The sequence below is a fragment of the Grus americana genome, chromosome 20, assembly GCF_028858705.1.
Source record: "Grus americana isolate bGruAme1 chromosome 20, bGruAme1.mat, whole genome shotgun sequence".
NCBI lineage: Eukaryota > Metazoa > Chordata > Aves > Gruiformes > Gruidae > Grus > Grus americana.
In genome coordinates this window covers 5,232,823-5,260,695 of record NC_072871.1, presented here as the reverse complement: position 1 = coordinate 5,260,695, position 27,873 = coordinate 5,232,823, and the positions used below count along the sequence as shown (strand labels likewise).

Sequence of the window (27,873 nt, the reverse complement as noted above, 5' to 3'; positions counted from 1 at the left end):
CAGGAGTTTAAGTATGTGCACATTCAGGAGGGATTGCATTTTAGGAACATGGATACTGGCCATTTCCTCTGACCATGGTTTCTCTGGGTCTAAGGGAGGCCTGTCCTGTGATCAGTAAGATACTGAAAGATTTGAACTGCTTTCTAATGGTTTAATAGGACTTAATTCTAACGTGGGAGTCCTTTGTAGTTGCTCTGAGTATTTATTCTTGGAAGTGCACCTTGCATAGCTTAATTTCAGTGTACATCTTGGTTTAAATGGGTGCTGTTAGAATTTGGGAGTTTAAGTGATAGACAACTTACTGTGATCAGAAAGAAATCTAGATACTAACTACATAGTAGCACTAACATGTAACATAAACAAGGGGCAAAAAAAGGCCTCCCTCACTTCCTGAAAGGTGGTGTACTTTTATTATGTTTAGATTAGTGTAGGCCTTTGCTGTTTCCAAATTGAAGGTAGCCTAGAGATTCCACTATCTGAACTTGTTCTGTCTTCTTAAATGTCTAGTGTTACCAGATGTGGCAGAAGATACAGTCTCACCAACTAGAGCTCGGACCATGAAGGACTATGAAAATGTAAGCAGATTTTTAATATAAGACTTGGTGACAGATTTATGGCCAGGTATTTCTAACGTGCTGGCTAAAGTGTTGACTCTCTGGGTCAGGTTCTTAGTTGATGTCAGTCAACACAGATCTGTTGGAGGTGTGACCAGCTGGCTGTCTGTGCTTTGAACTTACATTTCTTTAAGTGTTACTTTCAAAAACAGAGGCAAAAATTTGTTGTTGAGACTAGCCAACTGCCGCTCTTAAATTGCGAAACAAAAATTGGCACCTTCTGCTGAAAAGTTCATGCGATCACTGGCAATATAAGAACCCAGTTTGCAAGTCTGCAATTGCTTTATTTCAGGGAAGCATAAGTTTATTTTCATTTAGACTACTACAGGATTTGGCTTTTTAATTCATTAATTGCTGTATAATAAATTTTTCCTTTATGTACGAGTATGCTTGGAATGGTTTCGTTGTAAAGGTCTAGTATCATTGTGACAGTTCTGTAGAGAAAACTGGTTTTGGCACTTACTAGAACATAAAGAAAAACAGATTATTTTTTTTAAATATATTAAATGTATTGGTGATTTAAATCGAACAAGCCAATTGCTTATAACTGCTGAATGATGATTTGGTTGGGATGTAGCTGTGTTGCAGGACAACTCCTCCGTAAAAAGTTTTGTTTAACTCAAGTTCTTATGATTGTGTGAAGAAACTGTAGAGGGGAAGGCAATTGGAAATCTCCGAGATGACTGCTGCAGATAAAGGCTGCGGCTTGCTGTCTTTAGGATCTGTTCAAGTGTCTGCAGTTTTTAGTGTGCTTCTGTAACTGCTGTTACCATTTGTAGCATTGTTATGTTTGAAATGAGTGTTTCTTCTAAACTCTTTCAGTTTCTTGTGGCTTTATATCTCTCTGAGGAGAAAGCTGTGCTCTTTGCTCAGAATTTAAAGATTGTTTTGGAAAGTCTTGGTGAAGGATGTTTTCTACAGTCTGTATCTATTTCATTTCCTCTCTTGTTTTTGGGTATCAGATGGGGTAGAAAGACTCTGCCTTGGCATTAGTACGTGCTTTAAATCTTTTACTGTGATATGTGCCAAAGACCTCAGTCTAGAATATACGTTCTGCAAGTGGTTTATTATCTGCAGTGTTTGTTCACACAGGGGAAAAGTTGTAGAAGGGAGAAAAAAAATCTGTTTGTTCTGTGTGATGTAGAGGAGAAAGGGTCTCCCTACAGATCTCTGGCTTCCTGGTATGTACAGACCCCTTATGTTAAACTGAGCTGTAAAACTTCTCATAGGCTTTTATGGGTGCCAACAGTATAATAAAGGTCAAAAATCCATTCCAGTAAAGGAAGAAGAATCTATTAAACACAGTGAAGATATTTCTATAACTTCTGTTTTTGAATCTTTAAGACTTCTGGTAGCTAGAAGGGTAAACTTGGGAAAGGGAGCATTTCCTTTATTTGTGCTTTTACTATTTACCAAGCATCCAGTAGTAGCTATGTTTAGATGTGCTTTTGGACTGGCATCGTAAGGCTGTTTGTATCCTGCTTTAAAACAAATCTGAATTAGGAGGTAAAGTTCCTGATACCTTCTACTTGAACATGGTTTGTGTGTGCGTATATGTGTATATTACAGCATGAATTTGCTGATCTTTGAGGCTATGTTATTTATACAGAATATGAGAGGAAGTAATGAAAAGATTGGGCTCCTTGCCTTGCAGCTCAGAGAGAACGGGATGGATGTACTGACCCTTGAATGGGCTAAAGGGTGGATCCATGTAGAAAAGGTCCTTTTATGTTTAGAGCTGGAGAAGATGCTGAGCTAGGTCATAGTAGAGGTGTAGAATTTTTTTAGTATTTATGGTGTATCCTGCTTTCTTGCAATATGGGGGGGAAAATACCTTGTGGTAGAAAAAGTGATTACATGGGCAAAATGAAAGACTTCTTTAATTGAGGACCTTGTTATGGTTTACTAGATGTTCATGAATAGAAAGGATGATTGGTATGAAGTTGGGAACTAAGTAATAATATTTGTGGGGTTTTTTTCTTGTCTCCCCAAACCCGATTAGAGTTGTGCTGTCTTGTAAAATGGCCTCTGCTGGCAAAAACCGTGTTGTGCTGTGAAACCACAGCCTCTGCTGGCAGATGCCATTTTGCATAAAAGCGGCTCTGTGCAGACTTGGAGAGGAGCTAAACCGAGGTAGGCAAGTGGTATTTCCTACTGCCCTGTCTGGGGTGTGGAATATTCTGTGTAGAGTGTATTGTATTGTCCTGGTTTTTCAAGAAGTGTCTGCTATTTCTCTCCTTTCATTCCTTTTTTAAATACAGAAATAGGAAATCAAAATGCATAAAGGAATTAAGACCAAGTTTAAATGCATAAGTCGGGAGGATTGCCATTAAAATCCTTTTGCAGTGTGAACTTGTTCACATTTTACGTGTTGTCTTTTATTAAGCTATAACTTTTGAATTGTAGTCTGCCTGAATTAACTTTCCTTTGAGGAACTGAATGTCAGAGCTGTCATTTGTTTCACTTGGTTTATAATTGGATAATCTGTTTTGTTTGCCTTTGTTTACTATTTTCAATATGGTACCCTTAAACTCTTTGGTTTAATTCTGTTGCCACTGAAATACAGGTGAGTAGAATTAAGGTATACTGCGTTTTTTTGAATCGTTTTTTCCTTTTGAGTCAGGAATGTATTGAATGTGTGAAGACTAGCCGGAAGAAGTTCAATCATACAATTTCAGGACATCTTTGGCGCTTGGACTTTTTCTGAATGAACAGAGATTAACTGTTAGGAATGACCTATGGACAGCTTAAAAAAACCCCCAAACCAAATGCTCTAAGGTTTGCTCTCACTAGTTGAACCGTGCTGAACTTGCCAGCAAGATACGCAGGATCCTGCCCGGTTCTGCAGCCTTGCTTCATTTAAGAAATCTTTGAAATCCTTATTCAGAGTAAGCAAAGAAATTAGTTTTGAGCAATATTCTGCACTGGGGTCTCTGACTTGAAGTACAAAGTTGCATTGTTTTCGTGTTTACATCTGTTTGAATGTTCCACAGTAGTTACTGTGTTCCCGTTACTCAAGTATACCATGAGACTCATGAGGTATCATGCTTTACGCAGTTACAGCTTGCGTAGTTCAAGTTTATATCTGTGACTGTGATCATCCAATTGGAATTGTAGGGAAACTAAGATAAAGTTAAATATATGCATTGCTACTGCTTCTAAAGCCAGGCTTCTTCAGGATGTGTGAATGGGCCACAAGGTTTGTGTAGTCAAGCATATTGTCAGCTGCTGGGATGATACTTGTGTGACTAATGAAGAGACATCTTGCTGGGCAAAGATTATTAAATTGAAGAATTGTTTGCAGATGCAGGTTCTGAGTGCAGTTACAAAAAATAATTTTGGGTTTCACAAGCCAAATATTTTAAGAATTGTATTGGTAATAACTTTTACAAGTGGTGCTATACTGTTCTGGAAAAGCTTACATGAATATTTTATTAGTAGCTCTATAACATATTAGATTTCCTTTTGCTGAAAGCATCTGGCAGGGGACACAATTCTTATTTGAATGAATGTTTTATGCTTAGTCTCTTAAAAAAAATTTAGAGGGAGACTCCTTTCTTTAATGAAACCATCAACTATGCTACTGCTTCTACTAGAAAGGTTAAAAATCATAAGCAATTTTTTCCCAAAGAATTGCACTAGGAAATACGGGATGGAATAAAGGTTTTATTGGTGTTCGATTGTGCTCACATGCTTTGTGTGCTTGTGGCTTTTCCTCCTGTGAATAAGGCTATCATCCCAGCTTTTGCTAAGAAAATACTTCTGTTTCAGCATGATGTCTTATATTTTGTTCAAGTTCTATTTTATAGAAGAAAGAACTACTTAATATGTTTAGATTTTAAAAATCTCTCTTGGATTCTTTTTGTGTAAAGTCGGACAATGTTTTAGTACATAAAGAAGGAATGTTCTAAAGAGCACTGTCTGTGCAACAGTATGTATTATATATTTTTAAACCATACTGTTTTATAATTGTTATTTGCTTAAGTGCTAGAGTCTGGGAGTTTTTCAGGGCTAGTTATAAACACAAGCTAAACGGTAACATCTTACACAAAACCACAAAGTTTATATGTGCCTATATATCTTAAACCCAAAACAAAACCAAAAAACGAACACCAAAACATTCAGAAGGGGTAGGCTGGAGTGGGATTTCTTCTTGTTCAGGTGAGGGATCGAGATAGGAAAAAAAATGTTAAGGCTGGGATGGAATGGTAGGAGAAAAAGATGTTCTGTGATACGTGCTGAAACTGTAGAAGATAGAAACCCGCTGAAGGGCTTGGAGTGTTTGCAGTTGCCTGGGTGACAGTCTTGGAGGGAATGATGTTTCATTTTGACTTGGGTATCATATGCTCTTATTAACACCTTCACAATTTGAATATACATATATGTGTGTATATATCACCCACGCATATGTATACGTTTTACTCTGTCCAGTGGGTTGAACTCTCTCATTTGGGTTTGCTCTACACAGTGCAAGATTAGAGTTTTCACTCTTTATTTTACTTGGATTGAAGCACACGACATAATTTGCTCATTTTCTTTCTTATTTCACAGCAAATCACTGATCTGAAAAAAGAGAACTTTAACCTGAAACTTCGTATATATTTTCTGGAGGAGCGAATGCAGCAGAAGTTTGATGGTCCCACTGAAGAAATATACAAAATCGTATGCATTTAGAATAATTTAATAGAACTGTATCTCTTTTTGAAGAGTTTGTTTTGTGGGGAGGTTACCTGTTTTACTGAACTTTTGAGTCTTTGTTGTTGTTGGAAATTTTGCTATAACAACTTTATTTTGACCTAATCCTTTTTTAGTAATAACTAAATTAAAATTACCTTTGTAAGGTGCAGAAAAACTAGTTTCAAATACGTTAGTGTCCGTAGTTACAGGACAGGCTAAGAGATGTTATGTTTCCAGTAAGTGGTAATGAATCCTCAGTAGTTGTGCTACTGAAACCATATACTGAATGGGGAATAGAAGCAGCAGCACGCTTCCCCTGAATTTGGTATGTAGTTATTCTGCTTTCCGCTATCGAGCAGTTCAGTTCACCTCTCTGTTCTTTCCTGAGCTTATCAGATGTCAGTACAGCTACTTGGAAGTTGTTTGGGCACTCTAGCTCGAAGTTGCTTCCTTTGAAGCATGTAGATAAAGTTGTATTAGGGTTGTATGTAGCTTATAGTTTTATTGCTCTAAATTGAAAGAATGCATATTTGTACAGGATTCCAGAATCTATTTGATTCCTATGTCAGTTTGTAGGAAAAAAAATCTGGTATCATTTTAAGTTGGAAGAAGGATTTGAGTCGAGTGATATGTCTTGCATCCTCATTATTTCAGGTTTACAGATGATAGGAAGCATTTCTTATGCCCTTTGGTAGTGCCTGCATTCTAGAAGGGAAAAGAAGTCATTTTGGTAATGTAGTAGCATGTTATTATAACAGATGCTTGCGTCAGGTCTCTTATCTGTAATAGGATGCAAACATAACTCTCTCTTGATGCTTGTCGCAGTAGTTAGGTACGCTGATGTTTAGCTAGGTCATGGTTTCAACTGAATATTGCTGATTGGTCTTCTGTCCTGGTCTCTGCACTGGTGCCTGTCTTGTAATTGCTAATGTATTGAAATGGTATCTGTCAACTTGCAGGCCAAGTAGTTCTTTGTACCGTGTGTACTTATGTCAGGAATAATTTTCTCAGGCTATAGCAAAATAATTTTAAGATTATTAATAAACCTCGATAGTTGATACAATGAAAAGAAAATATCTCATAGCTCAAAGAAAGACCATGCATGGAAGTCCTAGGAACTCCCGAGTTGATCTGCACTACTCCCCATTGTAGTAGCTAAGTGTGTGTGCATGTCTGTAGGGGATTTGTCTTGCTTAAATACAATGGTCCTAAATGCTTTTTGAGATTTCTGAAAGTTTTGAACCTTGCAAAACACGTCCTTTGAAAGCTAACATGTCTCTAGGCTATTCTTAGCCCAATGACACTTTATATTTGCTGGTCCAAGCAAAAAGTAATCTACACATTGCCAATAACTTTTGGATAGGATGACCTCTGAATTCTCTCCAGACACTTTAATTCTTTTGCCCTAGAACATTGAGCTGAAAGTTGAGATAGAAAGTCTGAAGCGTGATCTGCAGGAGAGAGAGAAACTACTCATCAAAGCCTCGTGAGTACCGATATATTTCTCAATGTTTGTTACTTAGGATTGCCAAGATCTTGCTTCTGTTTGTTTTTTTCCTGATGTTTCAGGACGATGAGGATCTCAAAGTAGTATTTTAAGGGCTCTTATCTAGAAACTGCTTCATTTGTTACAGAAATGATATGTGTGAATTCTTTAACAGAGAGTGGTGATGTTAATGTAGTTATACTGGATGGTGAGACTTTGGTATCAGCCTTCATTCTACTGTATTTTTCAGGTAAAGAAATGACCCCCTAGTTGGAATGGCTTAGCATTCCTGTTGAAGTTAAGCTCAGAGCTTAATTGTCTAAACAGGTGAACTCTTTTTTTTTTACAGCACTGGATTGGGAAGATAGTACACAAAACACTTCTCAGTAAGGCTGAGAGAGCAGTTTAGAACTGGTGTTTTTTGATGTTATAAAAATGAATGCACTTAATATTCCTGCTTTTCTGTTAAAACGTCTTTTCTAAATAAATATTACTTATTTAAAAATTACGTAGTGCTACATTGTCTTATGGCATGGGCAAGTTGGAATATGCTCTAGGGAGGGAATGGATGACTGTAGAACTGACAATAGCCTGTTAAATTGCTTCCTTCTAGCTGTCTGGTTCAAAATGAATCCCAGCTGGCAATGACCAACAGCTGACTGCCACACGTGCCTCAGTTTCAATGGCATTTTCATTGTGTGGCCTACCTCACGTGGTATGGAATTGTTACCAATTAGTCTTTTTTTCAGTAATTCAGAGAGACCTAGTTCCAAGGAGATTCCGAGGACCAGGTTAATTTTTGTTCGGTCTCTCCATCTAGCTGTCAAAAGGTATTGCTGGGCTTTGAGTGGAACCTTGCACAAGTTCATAATAGGAAGCAAAATTTAGGGGGAAATCATAAACAAGTTGTTTAGTAAGGAAACAGTAGCTGTTCTTTTCTTACAGGGTATTAACAATTACTGAAAAGGCAATTGGAGAAGTCTTAGCAGCTACATATCTTCAGTTTATTCCATTGCTGCTTTCTGTAGAAAATACAACTCTACCAAAGGCTTGATACTGTATTTGGAAGCTTTAAAAATATGAAGGAAATATTACACTTTTTCATCATACATATACAGTGCTTGCTTTTCCACTGTGACAAGATTTGTGTGTGGAACTCTCGAATTATACCGCCAAAATTGCTGTATAGTGTGTAGATGTTTGTATTTAACCTGCAAGATTAAAGCCGGTACAGATAAAATGGAGGACACTTGCTTGTGCATAATGTATCAGCCACTTGCAGTTGAAATGTTTTGCACTTTGATATGCAATGGTATTTTTATCTCTATTATGGTCTTTCAGTAAGGCAGTTGAAAGCTTGGCCCAGGGTGGTGATGCTGAAATGCAGCGCGTGAAAGACGAGGCACAAAAGAAGATGCAAGAAATGGAAGAAATCCTGACTAGCAGAATAAACTTTCTGGAAGAGGTGAGTGGCCGAAACTGAAGGAGTAACTAGAAATCAGTACTGTCTTTGTACTATTGTCTGAGATTTGATACTGTGATCTACCTGTATTTTCAAAATTGTTTCAGCTTTCCTAGAAAAATAGCCAGTGCAAAACTAGACACACAAAAAAGAAGAAAGGAAAAAAAAAAGCCCAATGAAAGGGAAGGTGTTTTTAGCTGCTCTTGAACTGTCAAATATGAAGATAGCAGTTTTTCAGGAAATTCGTACCTATTGGTGGTATTTAGGTACATTCAGCACAAACCTTTAATTCATGAATTCCTATGTGAGGAGGCTACACTTTCAGAATTGCAGTCTCTGTTTAGAGGAAGAGAGGCTGGATTTTGAACACTTCTACTGATAAGATCTCAGCTTCACAAATAGCTGAAACCAGTCTGTAAGCACTCCTGTCATTTCCCATCTTTATAGGGAACCTCCGTGTTGCAATAGAGAAAGCCTCAGAATCTCAGATTTATATCTCCACGCTTGTGTGTTTATTACAGCCTGAAGAGAGGCCACCTATGTATGGCAGTCATGGGTAGGTGAACCAGCGGGCGCTTCCCTGTCTTGTGCCTGCGTGCCCTACACTCTTTTGTTAGATTGACCTTTATCTGCCAAATGTTACTGGTTTCTGCTGTCACTATATCACCTTTTTGCATAACATTCTCCTCTTCTACAGGCTCAGTCTTAACAATGTCTTTAATTCCTTGCTGCCTGGTTGAGACGGTTTATTCCTGTATTTATTGTTGAGCTATTGCCAATATCTTTACAGGGGAATTGCTTTGCGTTTTCCTCATTTTGTAGCGGTAAGGCAAAAAAAAATCTCTGTATGAATAACGTGTTTCTTCAGCAAGGAGAAGTTCAGTTTCTTGTAAAGAACAAATTTGATATTGAATGGTCTGTACTGGAAATGTTTGTGTCAAGTTCTAGAAATACATAAGCTCATGATTGTTTTGCATCATTGACTCTACACACTTATCTGTAGGTGTGGGATTTTGTAGCTGTGTTTGTGAGGGGAATAGATGTCTGGTGCTCTTTATGTAAGTAAATAGAAATAGCACAAGTGGCTATATTCCAGTATTTGCTTTCCCATCCCTAAAGAATAAATTGGTCATGGAAGATACTGGTAGCAATTTCCTGATGGTATTTTCTATCAGGATGATTTAGTGGTATTCATAAAGCAGTGAGCTCCTTCAGGGAGGAGGAGGGGGGAATCTCCATGACCTTTTTTTCAGTTTACTGGAATTGGGATTTCTCAAAGCATTCTTCGTGCTATTGGATAAGTAAACAAGTTCCTAAATTACTTATTCTGTACCAAAACAGCCAGTCAGACTGATGTTTCCAAGATCTGACAGGCAGAAGGGCAAATATTCTAATCACATGGTGATACAGTATTTTCTGTAGCCTGAAAATAGCCTTGGCCTCTGACATTACTTTTATTATGCTTATGAATGTTAACACTGCAGAGTAGTATTAGTCGCTTGTTTATGTAGCATCATATAATAATATACATTCAGGTAACACTAAGAAAAATTAATTTCTTTCAGAGTTTTTGATTGAAAGATGAATGCTGGCAGAACAGCTTTTCAAGAAAGGGGGCGAGTAGTGAAGTCTAGTGGTGAAGGACTTCTTTGCCTTCCCCCAAAGAGATATGCTTTTTAATATAGACTTGAAGGAGAGGGAGATTACTTTTGAGGCTACAAGGAGGCTTTTATTTCGTAGAAAGCCAAATTTAGTGAGCACAGCAGGGAAGCTTACAATATAAAAATGAAGTTCTGAAACAAATTTTATGTAGTGTATGACAAGTGTGGTTTTTCTGATGTTCCTGTCTCCATGAGTTGGTTCACTAGAGGAAGTTGACTGGAATCTCTGGGTGTTATCTCTGTTTCCATTGCTGTTCAAGAGAAAAATGTCTGGTTCATACTTTATCAATTCTTGCAAAATACTATAAATTATGTTGGGAGGAGTTCCAATTAGCTACAGCAAGCCTGTGAATGTTAATTTTAAAAAAGCCCTTCTTTAACCTCTTTAAGTGTAGCTATTTATTATGGTAGTGGGAGGACAGTGGGTCAAAGCCAAATTATAATAGTTAAGTCTAGAGCCATAGCACAGGGGCACTTTTGTTTCCAGTTCTGCTCTCAGGGTATTTGTTTTATTTCTTTGAAACAAATTTCCCTTCTTTAGGTACCACGGAAAATGGATTTATCTTGAAAATGCAGACACAAAAAGTTCAGAAGCGTTTGCAAAGCACTTGAACTACTTGGTAAAAGTTGCGAAATGAAACCTACCAACATATATTTGGTAGAAGAAACTTCAATATGTGAAAAATTGTGTGAGCATTTTGTTCTTAAAGGCATCAGGATTGTGTGTTTTTAATTGCAGAATCTTAAAACTGCCCAAGAAGATGTGGAAAAAGCCATTGCAATGACAGAGAAGGAGAAAGCTCTGAGAATAGCTGCTGAGCAGAAACTTTCTTCAATTATGAATGCCCCTGCAAAGGATCTGGATATGATTGCAGGAGCTGAAAAAGACAGGTCAGAACTCTTGCCGGTGATGTTTCTAACCACTGGAAATCTTTGCTGTTTAAAGTGTGAAGAGTCGATATGGATATGGGTCTTAGTAGTTTGATCCTACCCTCAAATACATGAGTGAGTGTTACTAGCCATCTTTCCTATTCAGCTATTAAATGAACATGGCAGAGAATCAGTATCCATGTGACATGAGCATGTCCTGCATTAAAGCATCTTTGTAACTTTGCGGACTTACCTCCTGCTTGCTGCTTTCTTGAAACCATTGCTGAATAGAACTTGACTCTACCATTTGTGTTCACTTACTGCTTTCATGGTGTTTATGTGCTCTTCAGTCCCAGCGATGTATCTGTTGAGGTTGGTAAATCTAATGGGAAGAGAAACATAGCGTGTTTGAGCGTGTTTTGAGGGTTTGATTGTGCTTTGCAAAGCACTGGCTTTGCTTTGTCTGGCAGGTAGTTAGCAAGGTGTGTGAGTTGTTCAATAACTGTAGGTGGGGAAAATGTGGAAACTCAAACCTCAGTACTTTGGAGGATTTTTTTTTTAAAGATACGTAGGGTAAAGTACATGCCTGGCAAGCCTCCCAGTAAAGCTTAGTTAGTCTGGGGATGTGAGCCTGGAGTGGAGATCAAAAGATCATAATGATTCCTTATACTTTGGAGCATCGTTTCCTGTTTGTGACTGAACCCTGCAGGTAATTGCTCTGTGAGTAACTGCGTAATTGGTCTACCCTGGTAACAGAAAGTTATACTGGTCTGAGGCATATTGTGTTAAAAAGATATTTTCACCATCTAGGCTACAAAATACTAAGAGAATCACAGCTGGCATCTTACGCCAGAAAGTTTTCATTTATAACCCTTACATCTGTCACAAAACTCAAGCATTGTTGTTTTTACCAGTTGGGATACTGAAAGTGTCAAGATGTGCATTGACCAGAGAAGGTAGCACTGACCTAACTTTTTTTGCATATGTGAAACGAGAACCAGCTTAGGTACAAATACAAATGAAACCAGGTACTTGAGGGACACTTAGTGATGGCACGTAAGGATATGGTCTTGTATGTGCTAAGAAGTGAAATAGCACATGCAAAAAGTTTATCTATAAAGGAGAATGTAACTAAAATATTGAAGCTGAAGTGTTGACATTTGAAAGGATAGGAAAGGAAAATAAGAATGAGCAATTTGCAGGTAGCTCAATCTTGTTTGTTGCTTACTTTTAAAGTTACAGCACCTTTTCTAGTTTCTCTGGAGGGAGAAGGAATTGTGAAAGTACTCCCCTAAGTTTTACAAGTATTGTCTGGAGTTTTCACCTAGAAAAGCTGTCTGCAAGACTTACTGCAATGACTGGAGAATTGTTGGTAGATGATGCAAGATTAATATTAAAAATCTTATAATTTTAGACTTATAGAGCAACTGAATCTGTCTTTGAAAAGTAAAGAAGCTATAATTCAACACCTTGAAGAGGAAAAGTCTCAGAGTGGATCATATGGTGGGAACTTACCAGCAGAAAAAATCAGAGAACTTACCATTGCATTGAGGCATGAAAAAGATAGTGAGATAGAGGTGAGGAAACTGAACAGTTACATGTTATAAATGTCATGTGGTGTAGGATTTTAAAGGTTTTGTGCATGACAGTATATGAGCGACTTAAGCCAATTTTTAAAAATATTCTTTTCCACAGTTATTCCCTCCCTCCCTTCTCCATTTTCTTAACATTCATTGGTTAGATTGTGGTTTGGTGGTCAATATTCATGCTTATTATCCATGCTTACCATTCATTCAATGAGAGGTCGTGTTTCCCATTGACTTTATGCCTGTATTATACTGCGCAATTGCTTTACAGAAGTATATATAAAAAATGCTAGATGTTAATAGATTCCTCAATAAATGACATAACTTCTATAGAAGTTAAGAATGTGACTTGGCTGTAGTAAGGGAGGTAGGCATAAAAAAATCTCATGATTTTTCAGCTTACAAAAGGTGCTAAGAGTCAGTCTTCTATTTCACTTGGCTCTTAAACAGGAAGGCAGATACCCTGAAAGCTGAAATGTAGAAAGAGGTCTTAAGGCTTGTTGTCTCTTCCCCCCCTGCCCCCCGTTGGTTATTCAAGCAATAAATTAAAGCTGGCAGAATTAGGAAAGTAGTCATGGAGGCTGTCATGCTTCTGAAAAATTTTCTTCCCTTTTGTTTTGGAACTTGATATTCATCAGTACCTACACACTTTTTTTTTTTTTTAATGTCAAGAATGGAGAAGAGAACCTTGTACGATTGGACTGATTAGTGGAATTAAAAGTTTTCATTTCTGGATGGTCTTGCAGTTAAATCATTAAGTGTCAGGAAAAACTATCCTGGTTTCACAAGAGTATTTGTGTGTCAAGGTGAAAACAGGGTCATCTTTAATCATTTCATAGGAGGTGGACAGACTGTATGATCATTTTGGGATGCAATATTGGAGGAAAAAATATCTGATTAATACCTTTGCACAACTCTGTTTTTTATGTATGATTACGTCAAAAAAAAAAAATCTGTAAACTCCCCAAAGAAAAATGCTAATTAAAATCTCCCTTGATAAAAGCATCTTGCTGACATAGATAAATGTCACATGAAAATGCATTTTTATTAACTCGACAAGTACAGTTGTCCTGTCTTGTGTTGTGTGGTGTTTTTTTGTTGTTGTTGGTTGTTTTGTTTTTTTTTCCTTAATTTGGACAGACTCATACTGTGCCCAGGTAGATTTGTAGATTTCCAGGAAGCAACTGATTCAATATATTCCTGCCAAAAGGTGTATACTAAATTTGGGAGTTTTTTATTTTTCCCCCAAGGTTTTTAAGTTCATTTTGCTTCACTTTAATGCTTAATGAGTTACACTTGTGTTTAGAATGAATTTAGTTGACGTAACAACTGTTTTGTTCTTATAGGCTATTAGAATGGAGCTTAAAAATGAGAGAAACTCCTTTGAAAAAAAAATTCAGGTAAGTTCTAGTTTTGTTTCTGTTTTCTTGACCGCTTACAGTCTATGTTGGGATGTCTTCTGTTATGCATTCATAGATACAGAGAGGCCTTAACTCAAAAGGAAGCAAGGCAAGTCCTCTGGTAAATTCTCTTTTATGTTGGGTGACAGGAAGGCTCACCTTGTTTTTGAAGCAATTTTCAGTAAAGCTGATAGGCACGCTTATCAGATATTGAAGCTGATACTCATGGCCAGCCCATGAGATTAGGCTGCTTCTGCTATGTTCCAGGCACATCTTTAAGATGATGACTTGCATTTTGGGACTATATTTTATGTTAGTAATCTAAGTAATAAGATAGAAGAACTCTGAGAGAATGCACTTATTAACGTGCAGTTACAATATCTCTTAGTAGGAAGTTAATGCAACTTTCACATAATCTGATTTAGTCACTTCAAGAAGAGCTACAAGAGAGAGAAAATGAGCTTGCTGTTGAAAAGAAGAATGGTTTGAAAAGGGATAAAACCATTCAAGGGCTAACTATTGCATTGAAAGCAAAGGAGAAAGAGGTATGATGATTATGATCTTGTTGGTTTGTAGAAATATCATTGGGAGGGGAGTGTGTGCATTGTGTATGTGGCAGGAGTTGACTCATCTCACTGTAACCATTAGGAGGCTTCTAGTGGGTCCTTAATCACTGCTGTCATATCTGTAAGCAGTTCTGTTTATCTAGAGTTTTGGGTCTTGGATTGCAGGAGAGAGGAAAAAGATACTTAACTGATACTTTCTCCCTTAAGAACTTTGAGGAAAAATGTTTTCAGTTGCACCCTGATTTTTATCAGCTCTGAGCACCGCTTAAGAGATATGAGAAGTATTTTATGTTGTTGAGTAAGTGGAGCTGTCATAAAGACAGCTAAAATAGGAGAGGTCAATGTCAGCTAACATTCAGATTTTGTGGAAGAATGGGAAATACTTAACTTGAGTGATAGGCAGTCTAGTGAGTGTTGTATAAGAACAAGAATTTCTTTATACAGGTTTCATTATGATGTATTGGGTGTTTTTGCTCTTTAAAGTATTTGTTTTGTGTAGTTGGATGAATGGATAATGAGATGGGATAGCTATTACTGATTCACCATCCCTTGGAAATAACTCTACATAGTATTCATTTTACTTTACTTAAAGAATGAGGAGCTTGGCTCCGAAATTGAAGATCTAAATGCTTCACTGGCTAAGGCAAGAGAGGCAACTCACAAAGCACATGTCCAAAAATTCAAGGTAAGAAGCAGGCAATTAATATGGCTTCCCCTGTCCCTGCTCCTCCCTTCTCCATAATTCTATACGAGTAGGACTTTGTATCTTTGAAAGCAGAGGTATGGAAATTAGTTTAAAATGTTGTTTAAAATGTTTAATTTTTCTTACTTGGGAAAAAAATTCCCAAATCAAATTATTTAAATGATAGTGTTAAAATGTCAGATTACTTATCTTGTTTCTTGAATTTTTTCTTCTATAATTGAGAATTATTAAGGGAGAAATGTGTAAGAGCAAAATGAGTTAAAAATAGACACAAATAGTTGTGGAGCTGAGATGACATGTTTTGTTTTGTATTTTCTTCCAAAAGCATGGTAGCATGGTAACTTTTCATGTTAGCAGAGTTGTACTGGCTATTAGACACTTGTTTGGATTTATTTGTATAATAAATGTGAAACCACTGTTTATAAAATAGTGGAATGTTGTTTGTGAAAGCGTGATTTAATAATGCTTTCATGTGTGTGGAAGAGAAATTACTTTATTATGATAATTTATGCAAAGTAAAGGTCTTAAAATGTAAAATGGGAGACAGTAAGAATTGGATATTAAAATAGACAACACAATGTTTCTTGTTATGTTTTCCAACTCATCTAAACTAAGTCTGATAAAACTAACTAGCACTGATGAGAGGTAGCGATGGATTTTCCATTATGAAGTTTGTTTGTCTGCTCGGTCTCTTTGCCCAGCAGGAATGGCAGTTGTTGATACTCTTGCCTCCAAAGTACACATGCCTAAAGTTTTTGTGATGGACTGTACTGTCTTTTGATTTCAGAGTCTAATGGAGTAGTAACGTTTAGCTCTCACAGAGCACCTCCATTTCTTCAAAAGCCATTTATTTCACTTAAGCCCAAATTTTAAGTGTGCTCTGTTGAAAAACGTATTCCCTATTTCTTCTGCAGGTCATTTTGGCCTGTGTGTGAATCTATAGCTTATGTTGCTTTTTCATACCATGGAAGTCCTGCCTTGAAATATTACTCTCCCTGTAACCCTTTCATTTTTGAGAGCTTGATTATTTTTGAAAAGTTCTAGGTTTAAAAAGTGCAACTAATCCCTCCTGTCCACAGAATCCATATTGCATGGTGGGTGACAGAGCAAGCCTTTCTCCTCATTACTCTGCTACTTAGCTACAAACTTGAGTTGAAGGCAGTTCTCTGTGAGTAGATCATGCTGCATAGCCTACTACTCCTGTCATCTGTGTTGTGAACTTCACTGAGGCCAGTTGTAACAGTATGTGATGGGGAAGCACACAAATCAGACTTGCTATTTCATTTAAAAATATGCTGATAACTTGGTAACTGCTTGACCTAGTCTGGATTCAAACAGACCCAAAAGTAGAAAGCTTTATGTAATAAGAGCTTTGGAACCACCAATAATAATAATAATATGATCTTATTTGCACTATGGACTCCTTTGCGGGTTAACCTTTATCTAATTCTTAGTTATCTAAGACTTTGTTATCCTGCGCTGGATGGCATTGAAAACTGTGTTACATTAGTTGAGAAAATTTTCAGTGTAACATTTTCCCTGTTTTGTAAGTAACTGTCATTTCACTATATTTTTGCACCACAATTTTGAAGTACTGGAAAGAGGTGCAGGGGAGTGGGTTTGTACGCAACAGGAGTACAGACTTCCAGTCTCTACAAAGTACTTTATAGAACTTGAATGCTGCTTTATGTTTCAGGGTGCCGAGGATTATCAAGTTCTCTTGATGGAAAAAGAGACCCTCTTAGCAGAGCTGCGTTCAGAAAACCTTACAAAGGATGCTGAGAATCGTAAACTACAAAGGAGGATTAAAAGGACCGATCAAGAGCTAAATGATTTGAATTTAGAACGAGAGAAAATGGAGAAGGAGCTGGATGAAGCACACCTACAGAAGAGCAGAAGTGACAAAACCATTAATGTTATTATCACTTTTTTCCTTTATTTCATGAAGTTTAAAAATAATTTAGCACTTCTAGCATGTCCTTTTCTAACAAACTTAGTTTTTAAATTTGAATAATTTTTGGAAAGGTAAATGTGTTTGCCTAAAGCTAGTGTTCAAAAGAACGTGGCCAAGAAGATTGCGGAAGATTCTGGCACATAGTCTGCACAGAAAAATATTTTAAAATAAATCTAATTTTGATTGTCTTAGGTCCTAGAAAAAATCATTAGCCTTTATACGTGGTAAGTGGTTACTGTTGGTTTCAGTTTTTCTGATGGGAGAGCCTGAACATGTATGACAATGTACGTCTTATATTTCAGCTGTATTTGTCTTGTTACATGTCTATATATTATCTTAAATTACACTACTTAAACTTTCTTCTAAGTTCTAATGCAGAACAGGAGTGAGTAGCCAGTTGTCGCAACCTTAAGCCAAACTTCAGCTTGCTTTTTGTTATCCTAGCACCGTCACTGTAAAGACTGTATATTTAATAACTTCTGCTTGTAAAATTCCCAAAGCACAGGATTAGTTGATCACAGTTTAACGTAAAAAATGATGCGCTGTATCTGCTCATTAATTTTACTTGCTTCATATTCTGTTTAAGGTTTTTTACCTTGCTGTAGGTGTTTAATAAGCATTTCTGCTTCCAGCATGCACAGCTCATGCAACAAAGTGAATGATCAGGTTTCTTCTTTTCTTCCTTTGAAAAAAGGGATGCACCTTCTGCTGAGTGACATAAAACATACTTCTTATCTGTATGTCTTGTCACATGGATTTTTCTAAAGTCTTCTCACCTAGAGTCCTGCCTGCATGCACAGTCTACTCCTCTTCAGTTAGAGATTAGTCTCTATTAAATTACATAAAAGATTAAATGAGCTTGTATTTATTCAGTGGATGTTTTGATTCAATTAAATAAGGACCTTAATAAAGCAGGTATATGTGGGAATTTCTGTCCCTGCAATATCACTTAATACCAGTAGAGGGATCTCTTTACCTACAAACAAATAAGTTGTTCTTTCCCTCTCCTGCCCCCAATTTAACTTGCATTTTTGCTTGATTGTCAACTGTGGTTAGGCTGCCGTCACAAAGTCTCTATCTCTGGTGTGCTTTGAAATTTCTTCAGGGTGTTGAGGTTAAGGAGAGAAAGAACAGATCGCTCCTGTCAGTAAAACAGCCACAAAGAACATATTTTATTGATTTAAAGTATTTTATATTTAACTGTCTTCTCTATTCAGAACTTTTTTTCATCTTTCAGGGGGGCTAGAGTATAACTCTGTATAGGAAAGACAGGGAAAATAGGACTGAGTAGGGAGTTGCCAGGGGATTCAAAGTTACTTGTATTACAGAAGCCTGTTTGACTCCATTATGTCCAAGTTTTTCATGTAAATGACTTGCTCCTTGGGGAAAAGCATTCCTGCCAAAAGATGAGCAGTCTTATAAAAATTATATCCCTAACCTATTTCCTACTCCTTGCAGAACAGCTGCTTCAATTTCAGAGTTGCTAGTACATTCAGATATAGCTACATTGCCTGTGAAATGTTGCCCATTAAGTAGTATATATGTGGGAGTAAAAAAATATGCTGTGATATTTTGCTCTTTGACAAATAGAAAACCACTTCAGTGAACGGATGCAAACTTTTTGTGAGACAGCCTTAAAAATTCTGTTCTATTTATGCTCAGATACACCTATTTATCAGTGTTTCTGTTTTGTTAGAATAAAACTAGCAAGAATGTGCCTAAACTGTAGAAAATGCCCTCAACATCTATATTGAATGGCTGTCTTGGCTCTTCACTCACTCACTCACAGGGACATTTTCAATGTCTTTTTGTGCACTGTAATTGGGATAATCCTAAGTTTTGCATATATCCATTTTAAAACAAACAAAAACCAAAACCAAACCAAAGCCCTCAGACCTTAGAGATCCAGAAAAGGTCCTTCTGCCCTGCAGTAAACCCAGCTTCTTGAGATGATTTGGGCTTTACTGTCCTGGAATGGAAGAAGGTTAATTAAACTAAATTAAGACTGCTACACATGAGCTGATTGTCCAAATTACAGCCTGTGCCCAGTATTAGGAGTCTTCTGGAGCAGTGGGCATAGATGTTCTTGGACGATATCCCTGCTTCAGGGCTTTTTCTAGGTGAACTTTAAAAACAAAAGCTCTTTCAGTTCTGTACTTTCCAGAAGCTGTCATTAAGCAGTATTTCAGCATCACTTTAAGCTCTTTCAAACAAGAAACTTCAGGTGTATATTCTTACATACAATTGATGAGGAGTAAACATCACCTCATTCTTAATGTTGCATGTGTCCACCATGTTGCTGTGTCTGTAACAGAGATTCAGTGCTTCTTGATCAAAGAGTTTGTTCAAATTTACATGATTAAACACTTTGAGTATCCATTCTCTCTCCAGGCCTAAATGTAGATGATGAGAGTGTATTTACTAGGTATTCATATTTGATCAGTTGGTTGGGGAAATGCAGAATAACTCATTAGGCAGAATTTATTTTTTTAGTCTTCCTACCTGTAGTTTAGCCTGAGAGGGAGGTTTTGGAGCTTCATGACTTAATTATTCACCAACCTGTTTTCCATCTGACAAGGAGGGGGAGGCATCTGCTCTAGTCTTCTACATTATAGTGTTTCACAGTCATTTTTCTTAGTTCAACTATCATTAATCATAGAAAAGTCTCTTGGGGGAAAAGGTTGGCAGAGGGAATTGCAAAGTTTATGCTCTGAGAGCTGTAGGTACTATATTATCCGTGCAACTCAATGTATAGAAACCAATGATTTTCTCCCAGACAATTTGAGTGGTCAATGAGTTCAAGCAACCTGCTATAGTGATGGATAGTTCTGTGTGTTACAGAATTCTAGGTCATTCAGTCTCAGCTCTGGCTTGTTTTGGGAAGGATTTAGGGAACTGTGGGGGCAGAAATAGTAGAGGCAAAGTATCTGCAAATTGTAAGTCTCTCGCAGGCTGTTTTACTTTTTCCACCACTGGATGCCTTGACAGTCCACCTCTTTCCATAAGCCTAGCCCTCATATTTTTGCTGCTTTAAAGGCAGAAGCATAATTTCTGTACCTGACAGGTGGTGTACACCAAGAAGACTGAGATTAGATAATAGGGGGTATAGTATGTTGGTGTAGCAGCATCTTTTCTATCTGTGCATGTCTACTATCTTTTCTTAAAACTGTTTATGGTTTTCATAAAGAGAAGTCGCAGAGTATTGGTTATAGGACAGGTCAAAAGTGTTCCTTTGAAGTTTAGTTACCTAACAGGTAATGTGTTCGCATAAAGCCTCTCCGTGACGTAATAGTACAAAAACAATGTAAAAATAGAAAGCCAAGGAGTGAACTTTGCAATGCGGTGAAAATCATAACACTGCAGTTGATCCATTGTTGCCCATTCCTGTGCTGTAAGGGAATGGGCTTAACGTCATCCACTTGAAGAGCTCCATAACTTGAAGCCAAAAGGCTTTGCCGTTATCAGACCATTATACTGCTTTCAAAAGAGCTGTGCTGCACTGCTGTTTAACTATAAACTATAGTAGTTAGGAAGAAATAGAAACATATTTGAAAGTTTGTGTGTGTAGACAAAACTTGGACCTGATTCTGCAGTTCTTCAGTTTTCTTAGTCAAGCAAGTAGTTCTTTTGGTCCTGAAAAAATTAACTTTACTAGTTTGCAGAACTGAAGGTCTAAGCTTAATCGTTCTTTGAAACTGAATAACATTTGAGGTTTTTTGGGAGCTATTAGCGATTTCTTAGCTGAATCCTGGTAATGAAGCTAAAATTAAGCAAGTAAACCAAAAGGCATTGTAAATGACAATTTGTATTTAATGTGCAAAATAAACAGAAGTAAAACACTGAAGTAGTAAAATGATGTTAAGGATTTGATGTGAACCTGCATGAAGCAAGGTAATTAAGTCAAGAAAAGGACATAAAACAGTTTGTAAAGAGATTGCAATTAAAGTGTCACTAGTACTATTTCTTTGTACTTAGAATAAGAAACAACTATTGAATTTTAAATCCCAGTGGAGGTAAATGTAAAGTTTATAGGTGACTACCATATGTGCAAACTATTTAAAGGGCTTATGATACTTCACAAATGGCCCCTTTTTGGGAATAAATGGAAAACATTTATTTTAAGATGTAGGCATTGTTACCTGGCTCTTTGGGTCTGAAGAGAAGTTTAGGTAGTATAAAGTCTTCTGTAAGTTTTAATTGTTTAATTTTAGACAACAGCTCCTTTGTTACAAGTTTCTACTTTTTTACTACACAATCCACGCAGTAAATGCTCCAGATCTTCTTGCAGAGTAAAAGCTTATAAAATGAGGCTAGGGTATATGCAGGCTATGCCTACTCCAATTAATAGTGTTGAAACTTCCAACAAATCAGCAAAAAAGTTTGAAGTGACACAACCAGTGGTGGTGGGAGAGAAGTTGGAACGACAGAGAAGCCACGTTATGGATTTTTCTACTGCCCTGTGCTCTTGTATATTATCCACTCTCTAACTGGGAACTGACTATTAATTACATGCTAATGATTTCATGTATATTTCCGTTATTTTAGTGATTGCCCCAGTTCATAGCAAAATGCAAGGAATAGGAATTGTTTGCTGTTATTGCCTGCAACCCATGGCTTTATAAGGTGGTCAGACTTTGAAACCCTATAGCTAGCTACATTTTCAGATGGTGGATTTTCAAGTGAAGTGGAACACGATGTGTAGGACTGCTGAGGAGAAAGCTGTGATTGTGGTGTGTGTCAATCTGTGACCTGTAAGCTAGGAGAAACTGCTTTTTACAATGCGCTAACTAGGCCATGTTGGTCTGAGAGACCTTTGGACTTGCTACTGCATAAGGCTACAGAAAGAGATTGTTTCTGTGTTTTAAAACCAAAATGGACAAGAAGTAGATGTTTCTCTGATGGGGAAGTAAGATGTGGAGGTGATATAACTAATGTTGGAGCTGCCGGAAGTAATTAACAGAGCCAGAATCAAGATGAAGTTCTGTTCACAACTTCTAATCATGAGACTGACCTGATTGGTCATTTCAAGTTTGTGCTCTTGTCAAAAGAAAACGTTTTAACATTTCTGACCTTTTGTTTGATGGAAAAGTAGCTAGTAATACAATGTTAGTGCAAGAATTTTCATGGCGTGATGAGAAAAAGAGCAAATGACAAACTGAATCACCCGTAACCAATTTTCGTTATTTCTAGCAAGGGAGTAAATTGACTCAGAAGTGTGTTCATTCTGACAGCGACAACATCTACGTGCGTGATATTCCCAACAGCCTTGGAGTCCAGTCATTCTGTATGAAAAGCACTTAAACAAAAATAACCTAGATTTTTTAAAAGACAATACTGACACATCACCTGAAAGTTTTCTTTCTCTACTTGTGTTCATTGATGCCAAGAGGAAGATTCTGGTTTAAATATGTTTTCCGGACTATTCAGTGACATGAGTAATTTAAAGCAATGGAAAGTTAAGCTGATAATGTAGGTTGTTAGTCTTAAACTTTTTTAAAGTCAATTTGCTAAATATTCTGTTTCATTTTTTTGTAGGACCTTAGAAATCAACTAGAGAAATTACATGGTGAAATGACTGAGAAAGAAAAAGCAGTTGAACATCATTACAATATTCTTTTGAGTGAAAGCAATCAGAAGTTGCAGAGCCAAGAACTAGTTATCAAGCAGCTGACAGACAATGTCAATCAAAAGGATCTACTGCTTCAGGTAGGTAGATGTAAGTTGAAATGAAAAATGGAAAGGTATTTGATTTTGTGTGAGGAATTATTACAAAATCACATTTGTATTTGGAATTACTATTGATTTTGATGATAATCCTTCACTTCTTGTAATACTGTGTTTGCAGAACAGACATATAATTATAGAGTGTGGCATTCAACAAGATTTCTTGTTAGGGTTTTATGAAGCGTGTGGACAGAGGAGGAAGAAAGCTTTACTAATACTTATGTAGAATTTTCACTGTTGTGGTAAGATACTTTAAAAGCTCTGAAGTGCCTATGATTTTCAGAAATTAGAAACTGAGGAATAGGTATAGATACTGAAATATTTTTTCTTCTTTTTTTCGAGCTTGTTCAAAATCGTGTATGTGAGAAGGGAGCTGCCTGCATGTTAATGGACCCCTGCTCAGTTTTTTTTATAGCTGGAGGTATAACCCTGAAAAGTACTGATGGTATTCAACCAGCAATGCAGAGGGTAATTGCTGAGGTTGCTCTATACCTGGAGGCCAACACGCACACCTTAACTTATTTTTTTAATACTTAAAAGACTGGATAGCTGGGGAAAGCATCTGTTCAATCTTTTTTTGCTTCTATTATGTTAAATTGAGCTCTTCTTTTGCGAGGTGTGTAAAGAACACATGCTGGATCATCCTTGGATATTCTGCTGCATTTTGTTTGTTTCTCTATTTTGCAATATAAAACTAGAGTAAGTTTTATAAAACTGTTTTCTTTTGTTAGAAACTCGATGGAACAGTTAAAGAAAAGGATGCAGAATTGCAGGAGCTCCTGAATAAGTACAAGAACCTTCTAAGAGCCAATGAAGAACTTGAACTGAAAAATGAGGGCTTAATAAAGGAAAAATGTGCTGCACAGTCTCAACAGTCAATCATCAAGATAGTCAGAGAGTTAGAGGTGAGATTTTCATAACTCTGATCATTTGCAGATAAATACTTTGACTTCAGATTGAAGAGAGTTTTGACTTCAGCTTCAAAGGTGTAGACTCATGTAAGTTGTAATTCTCCCATGTAGCAAGGGGCTGGTTTTCCTTCAGATCAGTACCATATCAAAATGTTCTGTATTATTAAAATGATAACAATGGCTTTATTAATAATTGTGTCATATGATTTGTGTGATTGTGGTGGTATTGATCTGGCATTGTAAGAGTACATAGTATTGTACTCTGAGGAGTTTATATGGCATCACTCTCAGAAAGCGTGTAAAATGTTTTGCCTGCCATAAAGAGGTCGGGTTTTGTGGTCATTACAGTAGATGTATTTCCCCGAGTGGGAGAGTATCTGCATTTCAGAAGAGAAGTGCAGAGGAGAGTTTGTGTACTTTGGTTAGATAAGGGGAAAGATTGCACAGAGGTAATGACCACAGGAGATAAATGGAGTTTGAGAATAAAAAGTATATATATAGGAGTGAAGATGTGTCTAAGGCAAGAAGAAAACTACTTTAAAGCAAAGAAGAAAGGAAGTAGTACAGAAATATACGCATTAAAAAATGAGTGGTTAGTATATGCCTGTTATTGTGTTTGGTGCCATAAATTGAAAAGAATTGTTTGTGCCTGAAATTGGAAGTCAAATTTCAAAGTCTTAAAATGTAGAGTTAGATCCTTCCTCCCCTGCACAGCCCTTTTGTTCTAGCAAAAAAAAAAAAGTCAGGTACTGTCGAGAAGTTTTTGAATCACTTGCTGACGCCATCAGTGCATTTCATATTACTGTGTACAGATTAGTGACCAAATAAGCTGTTTTTGAAGATACATTTCTTGTTGTCTTTTCTGTTGTTTGCAACCTGCTATGTTAAGGTCTCCAAAGCATCAGACAAAGTAAAAAGAATTAGACTAGTATGTACGAACGATGGTGAAGGCTATTTTGTTATATCAGCCATTAGTGAGATTTTCTCAAGGATGTTTAAAATAAAGTGAACCAATGGCAAAGGAAACGTGAGTGCTATGTCCTGCATCGCTTTCTCAACGCCGTAGTGATGAGATGCTTAATTTGCTATGGGCACTGTTATTAAACAAGGTAGATGCAAGCACACATTGAGTCATGGGTTATTTGACAAGCTCAGAGTAAATGAGCTGCATCACCGTTTGCCAGGGCACCCAGTACAGAGTATACCAAAGGTTATTTGAATATACATGCAGAGAAAATAAAGTCTGTGAAAGTTTGGGTAGAAATTCTACCTCTGTAAAACAAACTGCAGTGCATGCATGTAACTTTGGTCACAAAGGGACCTAAGAGTGATGGAAAATCATACAGAATTAATGAAAATCAAACACTGCCTCTCCTCTGTACACCCCACTTCCAGTACAGGTGTATAACCCGGAGAGAGACCAGTGGCAAGTGGAGCCATGCATGGTAATGACCCAGTACCCACCTTCTAATCACAATCTATTCTCTATTGCTGGTTCACTTGGTGCTTGTGAACAATACCTAATCACAACCTATTGTCCTCTCAGCTCAACTTCTGTGTAAGATATCTCCTGTAAGAACCCACTTTGGCTTATTAATCATAACTTTTTGGACATGGATTATCCGGAGCTCTGCTCTCATTGGCTGCCTCGGACTCTTTGATGACTTTACAGTGCTGCACCAACTCTCAGCAAACGCGCAGCTGGATCCCCCCCACCAGAGAGAACAGAAACCAAGTTCTTCTAGCCTCACTGGTCTTTAAAGTTGAAGAAACCGAATTGAGAGATGCAGAACTTTCTCTCTTTCATCATACTTTTTACTTTATTTTAATGTAATGATAAATTTTAAAGCAACCAACGTCCAAAGCTCTGCTGGGTGCCTTGGCCAGGCCAGGGAAGATAAATGACATTTTCTAATTAGAGTTTGGATTCTTGAGCCACTGTCATGGGCTAGAGAGAGAGTGTGTGAGGGCAGTGATAATTAGGTTAGTCATACAACTGCTGACTCTGGTATCTATGAAGTCTTGTCTTGCAGTGAAATATATTTTACAGCCAAGGAATTTAGAAGTGCAAGGGACTCCATATAATTTTGGAAGCTTTAGTTGATTTTGTGCTTAGTACTCTTCTCTCACAACCAATACTCCTATACTTACAAAGCTCTTTTTGTTGGAGCATTTGTTAGGTAAATATATTTCTAACACAGATTTTTAGACTTTTGTGGTTCATTTCATTACTGAGAAAAGCAGCAAGATTGAGAAAAGTGGCTCTTGCTCAGTCCTTGAGCTGTGCTTCTGGGTTCTGTTGTGTTGCACATGTAAGCTTGCACACAGTGTATACTGCCGTAAGGGGGCCACAGTGATATGAGTTTTAATTCTAAATTGATTTCTCTAAGTGTAAAAAAAATAATTCTTGGATTTGCTGCAATGTAGCCTTTCTATGGTGTCTGGTTTTTTTGGGGGGGAGCTTACGTACTACCTGAGGGTGGCGTGGGAAATGTAGTCAGCTGATACACTGCAAGGCAAATCTGATGTTTCTGCAGACACAAGGCACTTTCTAATTCCTGTATGATCAGCACATTATTTGACTTTGGTTATAATTACTCCTGTATTTAGGGAGTTAATGCTGTGCAGTCAGGGAACTGAAGAATCCTGTCTGCAGACGGTTGTGATGTCTAATTTGCTGCATCTGGGGGAATTATCGTCAATGCATGAAAGGTAGTGATGTAGCTAGAGCATTGCAGTTGATGGGTGTCGTGAGAATTGGAATTGGTGCAATTGTTGCAGTACGGCAGACGTGTCTTAGCTGTTGGAATTGATGCAGTGTGGACATTGTTGCCGAGTCGTCGTGATTATGGCAAGTGATGTAGTTGACTTTTTTTTATACAAGTGTCCTGTCTATTAAATAGACAGTGCATTGTTGTTGTTGCTTTCAGTCTCTTGGAACTGATGTTGCGAACACATTAACAGGGTGGTAGTTCAATTTCTGATTTGATGAGATTAGCTTATAGCTGAAAACAGCAATCTTTTTTGTCGATAGCCATGTATTCACACACTTTAAACATGATGCTTTTTACCTGTGACACTGAGCATGGCCTGGTGATGGGAATGGATGTGGTTGGTGTGTCTCACCATTTCCATATTAGCAGAAATTTCATCTTAAAGGAGTTAGCCTGATGAAATGATATTTGGAGTATATAGTCCAGTAGTTTTGCCTTGCATATCACCAAGAAGGGCCATAAGTTCCTTGGAGCCATCCGCTTTGTGACATTTTCTGTGGTTGAGATGACATCTTCTAAAAGTCACCAACAAAGTCTTTTACTATAATAATTTTCATCTTTAGATATATGACTCAGTGGCCCATAACAATTTTAATCTTATTAGTGATTGTTTCATTTATGGTAGACCATACATAGTTTACCGCAATGTTAGAAGAAATTACCAAATTCTGGTACTGGTGGATGGATGGATGAATCAGTGATGAAATGTAGGTTATGGCCTTCTCTTGGTCATTCATCCTCTAACCTTCAGAGAATTTGAAATGATCCTGATGGTTGGTGTAAGCAGGAGAATATTCAGTGAGGCAACTGGATATTCTTGTGACTTTGCCACTAAGTTATTTATTGTGGAGGTATAAACCTTTTACTTTCATTGCTTACAATTTGAGAAACCTTTAATGAAAATAAGTTATGTTTTCCACCGCTGCTGCTTAGCAATAGTATTTCAGACTTAAATATAGACTTTAATGTATTAGATTGCCTCCTTTCATGGGAATATAAATCTTTCACTGCAATATGGTCCTGGATGTCTTGCAGCTATCTCCTCTAACACATTTTCCGTCACACCATGTGTCAAGAGGTTTAATGTTTCATTAACTCCCACAGCATTATGGTCTATTTAAGTTACAGAGCTGCCTTATGTTTTGTGTACCGTTGGGGAGTTGATTGGAATAATTCACTCCTACGCTTTATTTAGAAATGACAGTAATAATGTACCAAAAAAAAAAAAAATGTTCATGCTGTATCTTCTCATCCTTAATATTCATGAAAGATTCTGAAAAATCAAGAACACTTCTTCATGATTTTGCTAACCTCTACCTAGTTAGTTGAATTTAGAATTTAATAATTTGTGTATAGTCTGTGACATTTGGAATTAAGAAACAGCTCATGTCTCCTGTTACGCAGGGAAAAAAAAAAGTGTTGGGAGGATTTCATGAGCTTTCTGAGATTTTGGTGCAAATTCACATGAACATGTGAATTCTAAAA

The 27,873-nt window shown here is 37.2% G+C and overlaps 1 protein-coding gene across 9 annotated transcripts in view; it reads left to right on the top strand.

Annotated features, from left to right (window-relative positions):
• The window catches only part of CDK5RAP2 (CDK5 regulatory subunit associated protein 2), an 82,515-nt gene that overhangs the window by 1,766 nt on the left and 52,876 nt on the right, over positions 1-27,873 (top strand). For 8 of the 9 annotated variants that reach the window (XM_054848577.1, XM_054848572.1, XM_054848578.1 and 5 more), the window contains exons 3-14: positions 508-575; positions 5,166-5,276; positions 6,701-6,777; positions 8,119-8,242; positions 10,640-10,791; positions 12,185-12,347; positions 13,703-13,756; positions 14,182-14,301; positions 14,915-15,007; positions 16,722-16,940; positions 22,515-22,685; positions 23,435-23,608. In XM_054848577.1, the coding sequence (XP_054704552.1) occupies positions 508-575; positions 5,166-5,276; positions 6,701-6,777; positions 8,119-8,242; positions 10,640-10,791; positions 12,185-12,347; positions 13,703-13,756; positions 14,182-14,301; positions 14,915-15,007; positions 16,722-16,940; positions 22,515-22,685; positions 23,435-23,608 (1,526 nt within the window). Of the gene's footprint in view, positions 1-507; positions 576-5,165; positions 5,277-6,700; positions 6,778-8,118; positions 8,243-10,639; positions 10,792-12,184; positions 12,348-13,702; positions 13,757-14,181; positions 14,302-14,914; positions 15,008-16,721; positions 16,941-22,514; positions 22,686-23,434; positions 23,609-27,873 lie in introns of those variants that run through there. The other variant, XM_054848579.1, reaches the window with a different exon arrangement.